We start from the raw sequence: 17,484 nt of genomic DNA on the forward strand, positions 1-17,484 counted from the left end.
GGTGCATTTGCGAAAGAGCAAGAAGTTCTCCTGAGTTGAGCAGAGACAAGAAAGGATCAGTAGGAGATGAACTCAGAAACCCAGGGCAGCAGGGGTGTAGAGTCTTAGAGGTTTTTGTAGGAGTTTGACCTCTACTCCAAATGGGAAGGGCATGCCTTGCAGCGTCCTAGAGAGGACCCTGGTTGGATCAGACTCTCTGGCAGTATTACTCTGGCATTCATGTGGAGAAAGGGCAAGGACAGAAGTAGGGAGACCAGTTAGGAGGCCAGTAATCCAGGAAGGGAAAGGTGGTGGCCTGGAAGGTGGCAGTGGTGAGTAGGGTGAGAAGTACTGGGACTCTTTTTGTTTTGAAATACAATTGACAGGACTGTGGTGGGTTGGATGAGGAGTGCGTGAAAGCTTGACAGGGGTGGGGGACACTTAGGTTTTGCATGAGGGAACAGAGGCTGGTGTTCGTTTCATTGCCAGAATGGTTCTTAATAAATACTTGTCACTGTATTTGAATTTAATCTGCCTCTGGTCTTTTCCTCTAAATTTCCCTTAGTTCTGTGTTGCGAGATGAAGAATGCCTCACTGTAGCTCTTTTCCAAGGCCATTAATCTCGAGGCTAGGTTACTTCGGTATCTCCACAGCCTCTTTGTTAGTGACCTCTGCCTGTCCCTGCTCCCTCCTAAGCTAAACTGACAAGTGATTCTTTTGTGCATTCTATTTTAATAAAACTTTGTATTTTATTTATTTTTTTCCTGTCTGTATTTTAAACTTTTGAAAAACAACATTGAAAAAGCAGAATAGCCAATCTTTAAAGAAATACAAAGGAAAAATACTTTTCCAGGAGGAGGTCATAGCAGTAATTTTCCATGATGTACTTAGAAAATGTTAATAATTAGCTCCTTTGTTCTGTGATTGTGTCACTAGTTTTGATCAGCCAAATGGAGTGTTTATTGAATACCAATATTAAGAATTCTATATTATGTGTTATCATTGCCAATCTATTTTCTTGTATTATTAACATAAGGCTATTTTGTAGAGGAACAGTGCCACATTTCCTCCACTAAACAAATGTTACTTCACATTTCTCCCTTGGATTTTTATTATGCTTACATAAATTGGTCCCCAAACTCAAGAGCAGTTGTTCTCTTTTTGAAGATTTTTTAAAATTTTGCTATATTTTATAAGGGCTTTATATTTTTTGCTGTGTCTTAAAAATCCTAATCATAACATGAGCTTCTTGTGACCATTATTTATGTCTATCACTCATGCTTATTTTACCACCAACCCATTCCTAGGCACAAAGATGCTGAGTCACTCATTATAGAGTATTGAATACAATGACATTGTTTTTCCTGTTGCATATGTTTCCTGCAGATTGCTTTTTTAGAATCATTGGTTATAGTGACTTTTTAAAATTCGGATGCTAGTTTGGGAGTAAATGAGAAATATTTTAGATAAATTTCAGAGACTTGCTATGGCTTTTGCCTCTTTTATTTCTCTGCATTGGAAAATTCTTGTGGCAGTCATGGTTGAATCTGAAATGGTTCTCATGAAAGAATGAGAGCATAAAATAGTCATATTAGGTCTGTAAAAGTGTCAGCCCAAAATGACACCAATTAGTTTTTTCTGAAGAATAACTAATATCCCAAAGCAAAAAAATACAGTTCATTCTCATTTAAAATCTCAATAAAATTACTGCATGTGATATTTCAATGATTATAATTGGAATAAATTTTTATGATAACAGTACCACTCTATCATTTTATGCAGTATCAGAAAGAGTGTAAATAAAACCAAGGGGTAAAATAAATTTATTATAAAGGAAATTTTATAATTTAGGAAATCAAAATTCATAGATGGAAGGGTTTCTTGAGAACAAACTATGCTTCATTTCTCTCATTTTATTGATAAGAAATAGAAGACGCAGAATAAGCAGCTTACTTGATGCTATAAAATTACTTGATATCAAAGTAAGAAAGTGAAATTTATGTCCCTAATATCTGATTTTATAATCCATGTTTTTTCATTACATATTGTTATATTTCTTTGTCATCTTAACTGATAATATTTCAGGCAAGTGCTAATTTTTGCTTTATGATATATTTTTCTTGAATTCAGTAAAATAGTTACCTTAGTTGGACTATGAGAATTGACAAAAACCAAAAAATGTCATAGTTATATATGATATAATTCAAAGTTACTTGCACCTGAGAAAAATGAATTCTGAGGGGAAAGTTATTTGTAGACCTTTGTAAAAAGAATAGATTGCAAATGGACCTCTCTTTCTAGCATGACTGGTACCTTCATTACTCTTTCCATGAAAAAAACTAAAAATGCTGCATAAAACTTTGAAAAATGCATTAAGTTTCTTTGAAGATCTGGCAAGACAGCACTTTTGGGAAACCAAACAAAACAAAGCCTGGGAAAAGATTTTAGAGCAAGTACTGCCAAAGCCAGTTTTCAACTTGTGAAGCCTAGGAGAATAGAAGCAAAGCACAGGACCCACCCAGCCTGGGGAAACTAGTATATGGATATTCTAAAAATATCAGCCCTATCCTATTATCTTCTTACCTCTTCTCAGAGACCGTAAAAAACATTTACCATGTTGTAGTAGGCTGAAAGGAGGAAAAATTCCTAGAGAACTGAAAACTAGATTTGTTGTCTAAATATACATCCTCTGGTGGTGTAAGGAAATTTCAAAATGCTAATTGATTCAGAGTGAGTTTCATGGTGATAGTTCCCTTTGGTAGAGTAGCAGAAGTTCCTACAAATGCTTTCTGAGGGAAATGATCTTCATACGTTTCCTTAAATAATTTCTACAGATAAATTTCTATGGGATATGAACCTATAACACACACACACACACACACACACACACACACACACACACACACACACACACTGTACAAACAGGAAAAAAGAAGTCAAGATTTAGCAGACTTGAAAGAAAAAAGCACCAGATCAGCAAATATTTCCAATAGTGCAATTATGGGACTTATAATATAGGCTCATCTCACACTATGATTTTAATCTTTGACCTTTTGTTTAATGGTTTTATATTTTTCTTGCCTTATTGCAATTTATGTACTTTTAGTGGTTATATAATATTTCAAGTATGTATATGTACATATGCATATAGTTAGATACTTATATACTTAGATTTATTTAGCCAATTATGTTTTTCATTTAAGTGTTTCTTTTTTTTAGCTTAATATACTATCCTGGGATGAACATCTTTTTTTTTTTTTTTTTTTTTTGCTAATTCTTTAGTTCTTTTATATTATTACTTTTTATGGAGGGTAAGAGTAAATTCCTAGAATCGGAATTTTAGGATCAAATAAATAAAATGTCAAATGTTAAAGCTGTAAGTATGTGCTTTACAACAGTCCTGTCTATTCAAATAAAAGTTAAAAATTTGAAAATAAATATAAAATAAAAGTGTGCCAGATAAATGTGGAGCAAATAAGATTGGAAAAATTACTGTATTTCTGTCTTTGGTCTTATTGTAATTAGTGAAGGACAGAAGTAAAGACTTTGAATACAGAAAACTTTTTCTCTATTGTTATTGTCACTATTTCAATTGTAGAAAAATAGGAGGGGACTGTGTTTCCTGTTGTTATATATAAAAAACTCCACTGCGGGTAAAAGAGTACTGACATCAGAGAGCTTCAGGATAGGCAGTCTGGATAGATTGTAAAACGGATTATTTTCATCAATTATTTGCTGGACATTAGGTATGTACAATCCTATGTTATTGTCTACACGTAGGCAGTAAAACAAATGCCCCTCTATCACCTATAATTTTATTGACTATGTCATGGATCATGTTCAGCTGGCTTGGAAGGCTGATTTTGATTTTATTAGAATATTGTAAGAGTATTGTAAGAATTGCTGTGGAAAGTTGACTGTTGCTAATTAAACCTAAACAGTAACTGTGAGTTTGCCGGTAAAGTTATTTAAAGCCACCTGTGCCTCAGTAATCCAGATGCTTTCAATGAGCCGTGGAATAATGCTAGTCCTGTTTGGATGCCAGCACTGATTATCGTTGTCAGTAAGCTAAATGCCACTGTGTTTTGCAACTTATATTTTGACTCTAAATTTGTGTTTAAGGAGCCCATCATCTCTCCTACTTCCCTTAGTCATTTTGGGTTATTATACTTCATATCTGTCACATTGATTCCTTCAAAATAATTATTTCCCAACTTTGGGAGTACTTAGATTTAAGCACATCTCTGTGTGCAAAGACAATAAAAGCATTTAAGAACACCATTTCTTCAATATGAACTCGTATATTTATACATTAAACATTCCCAGTGAGCTCCCTTTTAGACAATTTCATAGGCAGAATAAGGCCTATGGGCTCAATCTGTCCTCAGTTTGAGACTTCTCTGCATGATAAATCTACCACCCAACTGCCAAGCCACCATGGGAAGTCTCCAACTAGCCAAAAGTACCTGCAGGTAACCCGTGATGAGCACTAAGGTAGTCTCATGGGATTAGGGAACTTCATTGTGTTCTGGTGTCTTTTATGTCTCTCTTGCTTACTTACCAGCAACTATTGAGCAAAGGGTTTATTCTTCTGCAATCTGAAGTTGATGAAGGAGAGAAAGCTCCGTGTGTGTTTGGGTCAGGAGGAAGCAGTGCAGCTAGCATAGCGCTTCCCAGTGGTGCCTGTTCCATGTGCTTCTGTTTGGCCAGCATCTGCTGCATCTTCCTCAGTGGTCCTTTGAGCACTCCCTACAGAGAGCTGGTATAGTGGGAAAGGTTTCTTCTGCAGAACAAAGTACTCGTAGTGCCTATTTTTTTTTTATCACTACCCGAAAGTCCTTCAATTTTCTGTTGAAAAACTAGTAATTAATAAACTAAAATGTATTTCCATGCATGTATGAGTTTGTCAGGACAAACCCAACTACAATGTAGAACCATCAAGCTTTAATAAAAGACAAAAAAAAAAAAAAAAACTAGTGTTGGGACAGTCTCTTTTGAAAATGATTTAGCAGTTTCTTAAAAGGCTAAACAGATTTATATAATCAAGAAAATTGAAAACATACTTTCATACAAAATGTTTGTAGCAGGATTATTCATAATAACCTAAAAGTTTGTATATCCATTTATTAGCTGATGAAAAGTTGAATAAACTAAATGTTATGTGCACAAATTGGAATATTATTTAGTCATAAAAAGAAATGGAGTACTAATATATGCTACAACATAAAAATATGCTAAGTGAAAGAAATCAAACATGAGATAAGTAAGGTAAGGGACTCCAGCTTATACAGTCAGCATTCTGAGCTAGATATACCCTATTAGACAACTAAAATGTATTTAATAGATTCAAGATAATTAAAACTAGTTAGAGTGGAAGGAAAAGAAAGGATCAATACAATCTCCTGATGTAGCATTAAAATAAAGCTAGTTGGAGGATAATGTCACTAAGACAGGAATGCTTCTCAAAAATGGTCAATTAAAGTTCCCTTGTGCCTTATTGATCAACCATTTAAAAATATGCATTCAGGGACTGTGGGTCCATTGGTAATTGGCTCATGTCCTACATGGTCCCTCTTCATGGGGCATGCCATTTTAGACTCCATTCCAGAAGAATTCCGACTGCTGCTACTGGATCCTTCTTTGACTTGTGCTTACAGAGGAGGTCCCAATGAACACAGTCAACTGATGGCTCAGGATGAGCTCTGACTGACCTGATACTCTTACTGACATTGCTTCATTTTGGTTCTAATGTCATCCTGTCCTCCCAAACTTGTTTTAATATTTGTTGAGAAGATAATAGGCACCATGTGTGTTTTTCCTTTTGGTTTTATTTTTTTTAATCAAGAGACTACCTCCCAATAAGTAACAAGTCATTATAAATTCACTTATTAGCATGTATTCTCAGTTCTTGAGCTTCAAAAGGATATCATCTTTGTGTGTGGGGTGGGGTTGTGGGGAAGAAGGGGCGGGGGGGGGAGAGAGAGAGAGAGAGAGAGAGAGAGAGAGAGAGAGAGAGAGAGAGTGAGTGCAAGCATTGAGCCCAGGGCCTCATGCATAGGAAGCAGGCACTTTATCCTTGACCTATATCCCAGTGCTCTTTATAAGAATTATTTCATGGTCTCTAACCAAAATATAGGAGTGAAGCCAAATTTGGATGAGTCACCCACTGTCTAGCAGTCTGCTCATAGGGAAATTTCCAGCAGATACAAGATGCCAGGAAGAGAAAAGGATCTTCCCTTTTTTCCTCTTTGCTGAGACCCTTGGAATTTCCTTCATTTCTGTGTCTTAGCATTGTCCCCAAATTTTGCTTATGCAAACCTGGAAACATCAGATTTATTCCTCCCCTTCTACATTTCTAATTCAGAGGAGAGGCTCTTATGGCTCCTCACAGGGAAAGTGAGGCAGGATATAATTTCAGCCATCTAACTTCAATCTCCCTTTCCTTTCAAATAAATGCCCATAGTTCTTTTATTGGAGCGGGAGGGGTGGCGGGGGTTATAGGGCTTGAGCCCATAGTCTCTGTCATTGAAGCCAGAGTTAGACAGGCAGTCAGAATAGATGGGTAAATCAAGTCAGGTCAGATCCAGGAGCCAATTCTGAGTGACAGCTAGAGACTGCTTCTAGAGGAATTGAAATGTTAATTCCTTCAGAGCCTTTCCAACACCCTTATCTAGAACCTGCCCCTACTCCTATCTGTTGCTAAGGTAACCTGTCCCAGGAGTTGCCCTCCCTAAAGGGAGCTCTAAGGTTGTTAAGGTGTCCTGGGTTGCAGCATCCTGCCCTTCCCCCTTCAGCACACCTGTTTCCCATCCCACCCAGCATTCCTGGGCCCAGTCCTGAACACAGAAGGAGAAAGATAAGGGAAAGATGGTAGGAGGACAAGGGAAGCCAAAGAAGGGCATAACACCTTGCATCTGTGGATACAGGATACCAGCGACTATGTTACCCCTTTTAAAATAAACCCTGCTTTATGTGCTTCCTTGATATGCTTCCCTAATGTTCAGACTTCGACATTTGAGGGAACAGAACTTGTCACCAGTAACGGGCAGTATCATCATGATAGGTATACCACTGAGCTACATCTCCAGCCATTTTTATTTTGAGACAGGGTCTTACTCTTCCATCAGCCTCCCAGGTTTCTGGGATTACAGGCATACTCCAGAATACCCAGTTTGAAACTTCTCTCATTCTGACATCAGTCATAAATACTGTGACCTTACAGAGATCCCCAAGTATCAGCTGCCTCCATTTGGGGGGGTCAAGTCCTTTTTAGCCTTATTTCTTTTCCATCTATAGTTAATAGTTTGAATTTCCATCCCATCAGAACTTTCAGGTGTTTTTTTTTTTTCCTCTAGTTTTTCTACCATATCTGTCTCATAGATCCCTAACTCTGCCCGAGTCATTTCCACTATTACTTCTACTCTAAAATGTTCTATAATTGTACAATGATACTGTAAATTCCAGATATTTTATCTCACCTGGGCTATTGGTATCAAAAAAATTATCAAGAAATCCTTAATATTTTTAATTTTATTCCTTTCAAAGTTCAGTTCAGTTTACCTTAAGCTTCAAACTACTGAGGAAATTAAGCATGAATTTCCTGTTTCATCCCACCCCCATTTTGTATGAGAAAATTACCCTGAAAAAAAATTCAAGAAAGCTTTGTTGTTTTTATTTATTTGTTTTGTATAAAACAAATCCTAATAAAGGAAGAACATGGAGCAAGAGAGATTAAAAAAAAAATAACTGGAATGATGGATTTTCACTTTCCAGTAGTTTCCATTGTAGCTGCTTAGAGCACAGAAAGGATTCTGATTCAATTAGTGAGCACCACCAGTGCTTGTGAGAGGCCAGAAGGACATCCAGAATGATGTCTGTCACCTTACTTTATTATGGTTTTGAACTCGAAAAGAACCCACCCCATTGCTTGTTTTTCTCCCAGTGCTCACACCTGCATATTAAGTTGTGGGTGTTTGGGGGCGGGCTGAAGTGTTTCATGACTATTAAAACAAGATTCATGCTTGTGACTCTAAAGTCACAGAATAAATAGAGACAAGTTTTAAGAAGGAAGGGAAAGGGGGGAGGAAAGTTTATCTCATTTACATACTAGGACTGCTCCTTTTATTATGGAACTTTTGACACATATTGAACTTTATTTTTTCCACATTATCCTTTTTTCCTTTGTTGTTAAAATTAAAAACTCTGAGATGATTTCTCTAGGACTCCATGCTTTGTGTATGTGTGTGGCATGAGGAAACTGTAAGATATTGTATAGGGGTAGAAAAGTGGGAATGACCTGTGGGGACCATAAAAAGCCAGGGAAGACTTTTGTTTAAGCAGTAACAGAAAATAATTGAGATTCTGTTACTGTTTTAGGGATTGAGACAGATAAACTGTCCAAAATTCCCTCTCTGAAGGTCCCAGCCCTTTCCTCTCTTTCTGCCTTCATGTTCCTACAAGCAGAGCTTCTCCTGCAGCATGAAGCATATCTACTGCTGGAAATCAGGAGACCTGGGGAAATGGGGTTCTATTCTTGCTGCTGGACTATATTAGAGGAGAGGTGTTCTCTCTGGCCTCACTTTCCCCCAAGAAGTTCCTGTTCTACTGAACTAGTTTATACAGCTAGACAGCGTAGTTGCTCTCGGCTACACTTGTAATCTGAGAGCCTTTTTTAATATTGGCTTGAATAACCTACTGCTGTCTTCAGTGTTGTCTCTGGGGGATACATTTTGTGTGATAATACCACAAAATCAGGATTGACTGCTCTCTATTTTGGTTTCTTGTATCACCCTTATCTCTATCCCCTTATTTAACTTCTGAGTTGAGTTTCTTGGAATATAACATATTAAACAAATAATAGGAACTAACATGGTTGAAAAAAATTTCTTGGGGAGGGCAGCCTGAAGTTTGAATGTGTGTGATCTTGAGTGAGATGTTTTATCTCCCCTTCCCCACTACAAGCCTCCCTTCCTTCATCTCTATGTTAGATAATAATATTGCAAGGATATCCTTAGGATCAAATTAAATATTTTATGTAAAGGATGCAGCACAGTACCACTTTCTTAGTTATTTTCTTGATAAATATGAATTTCTTTCACCCCTCTTAGCTCTTTCAACTCGTCCAAGGATAATACTTAGCACCGGTCTTATTTATATAGACCAAAGTTAGTGCTAACCAAGAATAAAATATAATTGAATAATGAAATCTTAGCAAGGCATTTATTTGAGAAGTTACTCTTTTATGATGAGAATAACTAACATTATTATTTGGAAAATTTTCTTCTACAAATAACCAATATACCTTTGAGCCCTTTATTAAAACTTGGATTTCTTGCTGAACATATTTCTTGTAAGAACAGATGCTATTTTTTTAAGGTCGTTTGTGGTTGAATCACTTGGTCTAGAAAAATGCATATTTATTGTTCATCCACTTATATTCATGTATTCATTCAAAAAATATTTATTGAGTAGTCATTATGTGCCAGAAATTGTTCTAGGCACAAGAGATCCATTCATGAAGAAAACAGTCTTGTTGTTAACAGTTATACCCTATTATGAGTTTAGTCCTGAAGATGATTCTTTCTTGAGGGACTTCTGCCCGGCTTTTCTTCCCAGGCTCCAAAACAAGTCATCATTGAGCAAAACAATAACATCACCAATCCTGATTTGTTTGACTTTAGTGCAATAGTAAACGATTTGAGGGAAAGGATAAGGATTTTATATTCATTTTCTTCTTGACACCAAACCCCAGGGTCTTTTATTGACAGACCCACTACAAGTTTAGTGGCAAAAATGGGAAGTCATAATGATAATTGATGCCTCAAGAATAGGCACATGTGAAAAAACCTGATCTAAAAGAGCCCACCTAGGAAGCGGACAGCTGTGCATCAGGAAACTCAGGTGACTCACTCTCCAGCTAATGACCTATTTACTGATGTGATCAGGAAGTCCATGTTTATGGTTCTATATACATTTTGTGTATTTATGGAGCAAATATTTACTATGAAAGAATTCACCTTCCCTGTGGTTTGTCAAATCTAGAAAACATTAAAAATATCAGATGGGGCCTGCTGCCTTCTGTGGCTTAATAAATGTCACTATCAAATTCTATTTCTATTTTTTAAAATATGTTTAATTAATTTATTTATTTTTATGTGGTGCCGAGGATTGAACCCAGGACTTTGCCCATGCTAGGAGAGTGTTCTACCCGTTAAGCCACAACCCCAGCCTGATTACTATTTTTTTATTTAAGTACTTGATACAAGCTATTCATAACATTAACACCTACATGTTTGATACTGATTACCTTTAATTGAAAAATTAAGAATAGAAAAAGACTTTTTTTCATTCCATCATGCTGTAAATTTCCCATCAATTTTCTAAGCCTGTCACTGCAGTGTTTTGTCCCAAAATAACACAAGTTGTTTTTTTTTTCATTTGTGGTAAAGTTGGTCTCATTAATGATATTGTCTTTGTTGTTCTTTGTTGCCTAATGTATCAAGAATACCACTTCTGGGCTGGGGATGTGGCTCAAGCGGTAGCGCGCTCGCCTGGCATGCGTGCGGCCCGGGTTCGAACCTCAGCACCACATACCAACAAAGATGTTGTGTCCGCCGAGAACTAAAAAATAAATATTAAAAATTCTCTATCTCTCCTCTCCCTCCTCTCTCACTCTCTCTTTGAAAAAAAAAAAAAAAGAATACCACTTCTGTTAATTTGGACCTTTGATTTTCTAGTTTATATCCAGTAATGAGTGTGTGTGTGTGTGTGTGTGTGTGTGTGAGAGAGAGAGAGAGAGAGAGAGAGAGAGAGAGAGAGAGAGAGAGAGAGAGAGAGAGAGATAGTTCACTTAGATCCCTAACAGTTTGAAAATTTATAAAAGAAGAGTAAACAACCATTACTTGAGAGAGAGTGGATGTCACATGCTGTAGTATGTGCCCTTGTATGTATTATCTCATTGAAGCACCACCACAAATCTGGGATCTTACACAAGTACTTATTGGTTTTTCCCAGTATATCATGGTTCCTTCAAGGAGAATATTTATTTCCATTTCTATCTGAGCCCTTGGTTTTCTATTTTTGTTTGATTGAGATGGCTATATTCATTATCAATGACAGCAAATCCTAGTTGGGGAGAATCAAAGAGTAAATTAATTTTGAAGGTAATTTCTGAGAAGTAAATGAATTCTGAAGGAAGGAACTAGCCTGGGAGCACTAAGATGCTGTCATACTCAGTGTTCATATGGCCTTGGTGCTGGTTACCAGTCACTCAGGAGAGTCTGTCAGACCGTTCTCATCCTCACCCAAAGCAGGAAGTACGACTGGAGCACTGCTTCCCTCCTTTTGCACTGTGCTGTTCTACTTGGAATACTGTTCTCAGATTCCCTTTCATCCCAACCATCCATCGTAATTAATATTTTTTTCTGGTGCTGATCACATGGCCTCCACTGCTGAGATTAGACTTTAAGCACAATAAATGCAAGAGAGAGATGTCCTGGCATGTTGGATGCTCTTCTCAGCATTGAGCAGCATGCTTCTTAAATCCTGACAGTAGCTCCCAGATGACTTGATTATGGGAAGGCCTATGAGGAGAGGTGAGTTTTATTTCTCAACCAGAATACTGAAATGCTAGATTAGATTTCAGAGGGTAGAGACTCACAGACCTTGTAATCTCTGGCGTTGGCCTTTACTTTGTCTGACAGCTTTGTTGTCAAGAATAGTTTCACTGGATAGGTGCTGTTCATTGGCACTTTAGTGTCTTAGTCTATTTCTTGCTGTAACAGGACACTGCAGACTTAGTAGTCTATAATGAACAGAACCCTATTGACTTATGGTTCTGGAGGCTGGGAAGACCAAGATCATGGAGCTGGAGAAACTTCTTGCCACCTCATTGATCTTGGTAGAAGAGCAAAGAGAGAGTGAGAGAAAGAAGTCCCAACAGGAATTTATAACCAGTTTACTCCTGAGATAATGGCTTTAATCCATTCATGACAGCCCTCATGGTAAAGATGTTATCTTCCAACACTATTAAATTGGAGACTAAGTTTCCAAATTATGCTTTTGGGGGGAACCCATTTATAAGATTTGGATATCTGGTTTGTAAAGAGGAAATCACATCAAGTGTAGTATAGCTGACACTTGATGGAACTATAAGAGAATACCAGCATTCTGTAGATGGAATTTCAGCCGTGGGTTGAGGCTCAGTATTGGGGTTAAAGTTTTTGCCCAAACTTCACATTTGATTCAGCTTTATCCCACTTAGTGAATCAGAGCTTGCCATTCTATAGCTAGCCGGGATTTAGACCAAGTCAAATGATTATTTAGTCTCTAGCCTCATATTCTTTCATTAACTTCACAGTCAAATCTTTAAATCACTCATGTGACTTCTATGCTTTATATTTCATTTTTTGTCTTTATTCCTCACATTATTGTCACTAGAGAGTATTCCTTACATTTGTTAGGGTTTTGAAAGTTTGCAAAGAAATTTCATATATTTTATCATCTAATTCTAATAACATTCTGCCTAGATAGGTCTCTGACCCTCCATTTAAAAAAGATTTACATAAGCATTAAAAAGCACTAAGGATCTTGGAAGTGTCCTATGTTAAGGTTCATATGGGTTACTTATACAGTTCCTGTTAATGCAATTGTAGACTTTGGGAAGGCATTTGACAGTTTGGGGCCAGACAGGGACCTAAAGTAATGGCAGGAGGAGAGAAAGCCCTCCAGTGGGCAGCCCATTGTGGCCAATGCATACAGGTGGGCAGGAACATCATGCATTCATTATGTTGCAAGAAGGGACTTGCTTAACTGGAGTTAGGTTAATCAGGTCTGAATTTAATTTTTGAGTACCAAAAATCATAGCACTTCACAATATTTATAAAACATTGGAAATCATCTCTTTGAATTCATATGTATAATTTAAAGATATGTTCATATTGGGTTGAATAATGAATTGTTTTTTGTATTTATTGCATAGGAAGTTATGCTTATGGTTCATGGAGTGCAGAATATCACCTGGTTTCTTTTATACATGTCTCCATAGTGATTTAATTTTGATTAGATTTTATTATCATAGAAGGAAAACTGTTGATGAAGATGATATATTTATTCTATTTCTTTATTCTGTTTGAAACCCTACCATGTGACATTTTGAAGAGGATCTTTATTAAAGGAGTAGTGTTTCTGTTAGTCTTTTTTTTTGGTGCTGGGGTTTGAACCCTCGGGCCATACTCATTCCTGAAGCACATGCTCTACCACTAAGCTACAGACCCAGATTCAGTGTTATTCTCAACATGTTTATTTTGCTTTCCTTTTACCTGCAAATATTAGCCTAATATTAATATCTCTGATGCAGATGTGATATTAGAAGCTGGGTTTTTTCCAGGCTGGTGTTGTGGTGCAGTTGCAGAGCACTTGTCTGGTATACACAAGGTCCTGCGCTGATCACCAGCACCTCTTCAAATAAGAATAAATAGGTCATGATTTTGAATTAAGAACTGTATGTGCCAGCAAAACTATATTCTGATTGGTTGCTGGAAACAGCTGGTCTAAATGTACTTATCCAGTCTCTAATGTCTCTGGGAAGTCTTGATCCAGGGTATGGATTTCTAAAGTTTATCAATTTCCAAGATGCCTCAAGAGACCATTAGGTAGATAATAGATCAATTTAGATTTGTTTGTGTTGGATATCATTCAAAGAAGTATAGTCAGAAAGCAGATGTTTAATTTAGAAGAAATAAAATATTTAAATGTAGAATGGTAGAGTTTTGAAGAAACCCACTAAATAACATCTATTTTTCTTGCCAGAATTCTGAAACTATTAAGAAATAACAAAAGGTAGTAGAAAGTGAAATACCACTTTTATATTAATAATAGTGATATAGACATAACTTAGTTTGTGGTCAAATGGGAGTGGTAATGAAATTTGAAGTTTAGATGTATTTACTCATTTATAGAATGTGTTAGACCACTTCCAAAAACAGGGCCTTTATAAATTTACTTTGCCTTTCTTTTTTTACTTTTTTCTTTCTTCTTTTACCTTTTGCAGTGCTGAGGATTGTACCTGGGGTCTTGCACATGCTAAGCATGTGCTCTCCCACTGATCTACCTACCCAGCCTTATAGCTACACCAAACCAGACAACACTTAATATCTATGGGCATTCAGTTTCCAGAGTAAGAGCCTTGCTAAGCCATGCATGCCCAGCATTTCCTTCTCAATATTTACCAATCAAAGGGGAATTACTTCGCTGCCCCTAGAGTGGATACAAGTAGAGAGAAGTCAGGGATTATATTAATTGAATTTCATTTTTAAATGGAAAGAAACAGGAGGAGTGGTGGAAGCATTTCTCCTAATATTCAAAGTTATAAACATCGTTTTTACCTTCTAAACTCTCTGAAATTAGGACATACCCTAAACCTGTGGCATCTAACTGGCCATTGTCCTTCAGAAAATAATTATGATGCCACAGAATGTGTTGCAATGGTGCAATGCTTCAATGTTTCAGTTAATTAACCAATTAAGAATGATTTGATAAAGTAATATGAATTATGGTTTGTATAGGAAAAGCTTCTATTTAAATCTTCTAATAGCACCAAGAAAGAATCAACTTTAAACTTTTAGAATGCTCATCATCTGCTTGGAACAAAATACTAGAAAATGCAACATGGCATATTTCTTTAAGAAACCCACACTCTTGGTGACAAGAATGACACTGTTTAGAACACAAGGACATTGACAACTCTGAGACATATTTATTTGGAAGAACGAGTCTTTTTTTTTTTTTTTAGTAGCTGTAATGAGCCCAAAACCTATTTTTTAAATTTATTTTTATGTGGATTGACAGTGCCTTGCACATAGTAGGCAAGTGCTCTACCACTGAGCTACAACCCTAGCCCCAAGAACAAGCCTTTGAACATTATATAATTTTGAGAATGCTTTAACCAGCCTAGCAATGGTGCATACCTATAATTATGGGTACTCAAGAAGGTAAGGAAGGAATATCACAAGTTTGATACTAGCATGGCAACTTAGCAAGACCCTGTCTCAAAATAAAATAAAGAGCTTAAAAAAAAAAAAAATGCTGGGAATGTAGCTTACTGATAATGTGTGCCCTGGATTCAATTTCCAAAAACTGTCTCAAAGGTTTGTTTTTCTGACATTTGCTTATTGAATGTGCACAAGAGAGTAATGGCAAACATATATTTATTTTAAAAGCCAAAGAAGCTTTTCATAAGAAAAAAAAATAAAGATTTTTAAGGAAGCTGTATATAGTTTTCTTAGAATTTTTTTTTCTAGTAGTACATAAAATAACAATGTATCTATAATCATTGGGGTCTTAGATCTGATGAAATATGACCAGGTAGGTTTATACAAACCTCTGCTTCAGTCCCTACAACCTGGGACAATTTTGAATGGAACTACTTCCTTCCCCATGAAGTTTCATGTGCTCACCTAAGATAGGCATAGTTGACCAGAGACCTAAATTTTAACCTTAACTGGCCATTGTCCTTCAGAAAATAATTATAACCTTGTGGTATTGATTTAATTATTGCATTTATTCTTACTAGGTTCTGTTTTTTTTTTTTCCAAAATCCTAATTCACAGTTTATTCAAGTGAGAAGACTGGGTCAAATTACTTAAGATAATTTTGCAGATATGGAGATAAAAGTTTTCAAAGATGGTCTTTAGGACATTGTAATATTCAGGTATACAGACTTGGCTTATTTATTTATAAAAGTTTCAGCACACTAAATATCTCTGTTTTCTTTTTTCTGAAAGGGGGTCCTGATGACAACTTAATTGAAGGTGGAGGAACAAAATTTGTCTGCAAACCTGGAGCCAGAAACATTACTGTCATATTCCACCCATTACTAAGGTAAGTGAAGTCCAATGAGGACTTGCTGCAGATCAGCATTTCCATTATTTATGCTGATGTACTGAATGCCAATAGTTCAGTGTTGAAAAAAGTCATTTAAAAATATTCCATTTGTTTGGCCCTCCCAATCAAAGTTAGTCAATAAAACAGAAAACATTGATTCTAGAAGTAGTCACTTATTCTTGGGACTAGCTATTTTTAAATATTTATTTTGATTTTCTTTCTTTGCTCCCTTTTTCTCACTGTCTGGTCTGTCTCAGGGGTTGGCATACCATGGCCCTCTGCAGACATTCCTCCTGCCACCTGTTTTTATAAAAGCATTTTTATTGATACACATTCCTGCTCATCTGTTCGTGTATTGCTCCTTGCTTCTTTTAAGCTACATTTGTAGAGCTATATTGCAACATAATCCATGTGGCCCACAAAGCCTAAAATATTCACTCTCTGGTTCTTTACGGGAAAACAATTGCTGACCCATAATCAGTCTTTCTTATTTACATTAATGATTCTTTGTCTTTTGAGAATCGGCAGGTCTCTGAATGAATATAATTTCAAAAACTGAAAGATATTATAGCAGTTAGATACATGATTTTGAGCAGGGTATGGTGGTTCATGCCTATAATTCCAGCTGCTTCAGCTACACCCCCAGACATATTGTTTGGGACAGTAGGATCACAAGTTTGAAGTCAGCCTCAGCAATCTAATCGAATTCTATCTCAAAATGAAATTCAGAGAGGACTTTGTAGCTCAGTGATAGAGCACCCTGGGTTTAATCCCCAGAGTGGAAGGGAATAAAAGAAAGACAAAAAGATAATTTTGTGACTTACATGAAACTATTGTAAGTCTTAGTTAAGTATAATGCTATGATTATAGGAAAACATCAAAAACAACAATTCATGATGCTTCCATTAAGAAAATTTCTAAGCCCAAAACATCTTTAAAAAGGTACTTTTCAGTGTGATAGTGGGTGGCATGGGCAGTTGTTCAATGGATACAAAATTTGTTTTGTTTTGAAAAGTTTTTATTGATGTGTTAGATAACAGTATGTATGCAGTAGTCAACAGTACTTTACTGTATACTTGAAGAAGATGGTAAATTTAAAATGTTTTTTAAATTAAACTTTTACCTGCTACATGAAAATATAAAAACTGTAATGAGACATTTCGATACATGAATACATTGTGTAATGTCAAAATCAGGTTAAACATGTCTGTCTCCTCAGTTATTATTTCTCAAAATCCTTCTACGTTTTTGAAATGTATGATATGTAATTCTACTCTATAGACATGTCGCCGGCAGTAGCACACCAGAACTTCCTTCTCCTCTGTAATTTACTTTCCACCATTGATCAACCTCTCCCATCCTTTCCTCTATGGTATTCTTCCCAGCCCTTGGTATCCACCACTCTACTCTGAGCTTCTACAAGATTGACATTGTTTTACTCCACATGAGTAACATTATGCAGTATTTGTCTTTCTGGGCATAGCTCTTTTCCATTAATACAGTTACCTCCATTTCCATCCATATTCTCACAAATGATAGGATTTCATCCTTTGTATTGCCAAATAGTGTTCCATTGTGTATACGTTCCATACTTTCTTTATCCATTCATTAGTTGATGAATAC

The 17,484-nt window shown here is 36.3% G+C and overlaps 1 protein-coding gene across 2 annotated transcripts in view; it reads left to right on the forward strand.

Annotated features, from left to right (window-relative positions):
- Nucleotides 1–17,484, forward strand: part of Exoc4 (exocyst complex component 4) — a 782,658-nt gene that overhangs the window by 340,854 nt on the left and 424,320 nt on the right. For both annotated transcript variants that reach the window (XM_078040565.1, XM_078040566.1), the window contains exon 10: nt 15,762–15,858. In XM_078040565.1, coding sequence (XP_077896691.1) covers nt 15,762–15,858 — 97 coding nt within the window. The remainder of the gene's footprint in view (nt 1–15,761; nt 15,859–17,484) is intronic.

Source organism: Ictidomys tridecemlineatus, chromosome 2 (genome assembly GCF_052094955.1).
Source record: "Ictidomys tridecemlineatus isolate mIctTri1 chromosome 2, mIctTri1.hap1, whole genome shotgun sequence".
Classification (NCBI taxonomy): domain Eukaryota; kingdom Metazoa; phylum Chordata; class Mammalia; order Rodentia; family Sciuridae; genus Ictidomys; species Ictidomys tridecemlineatus.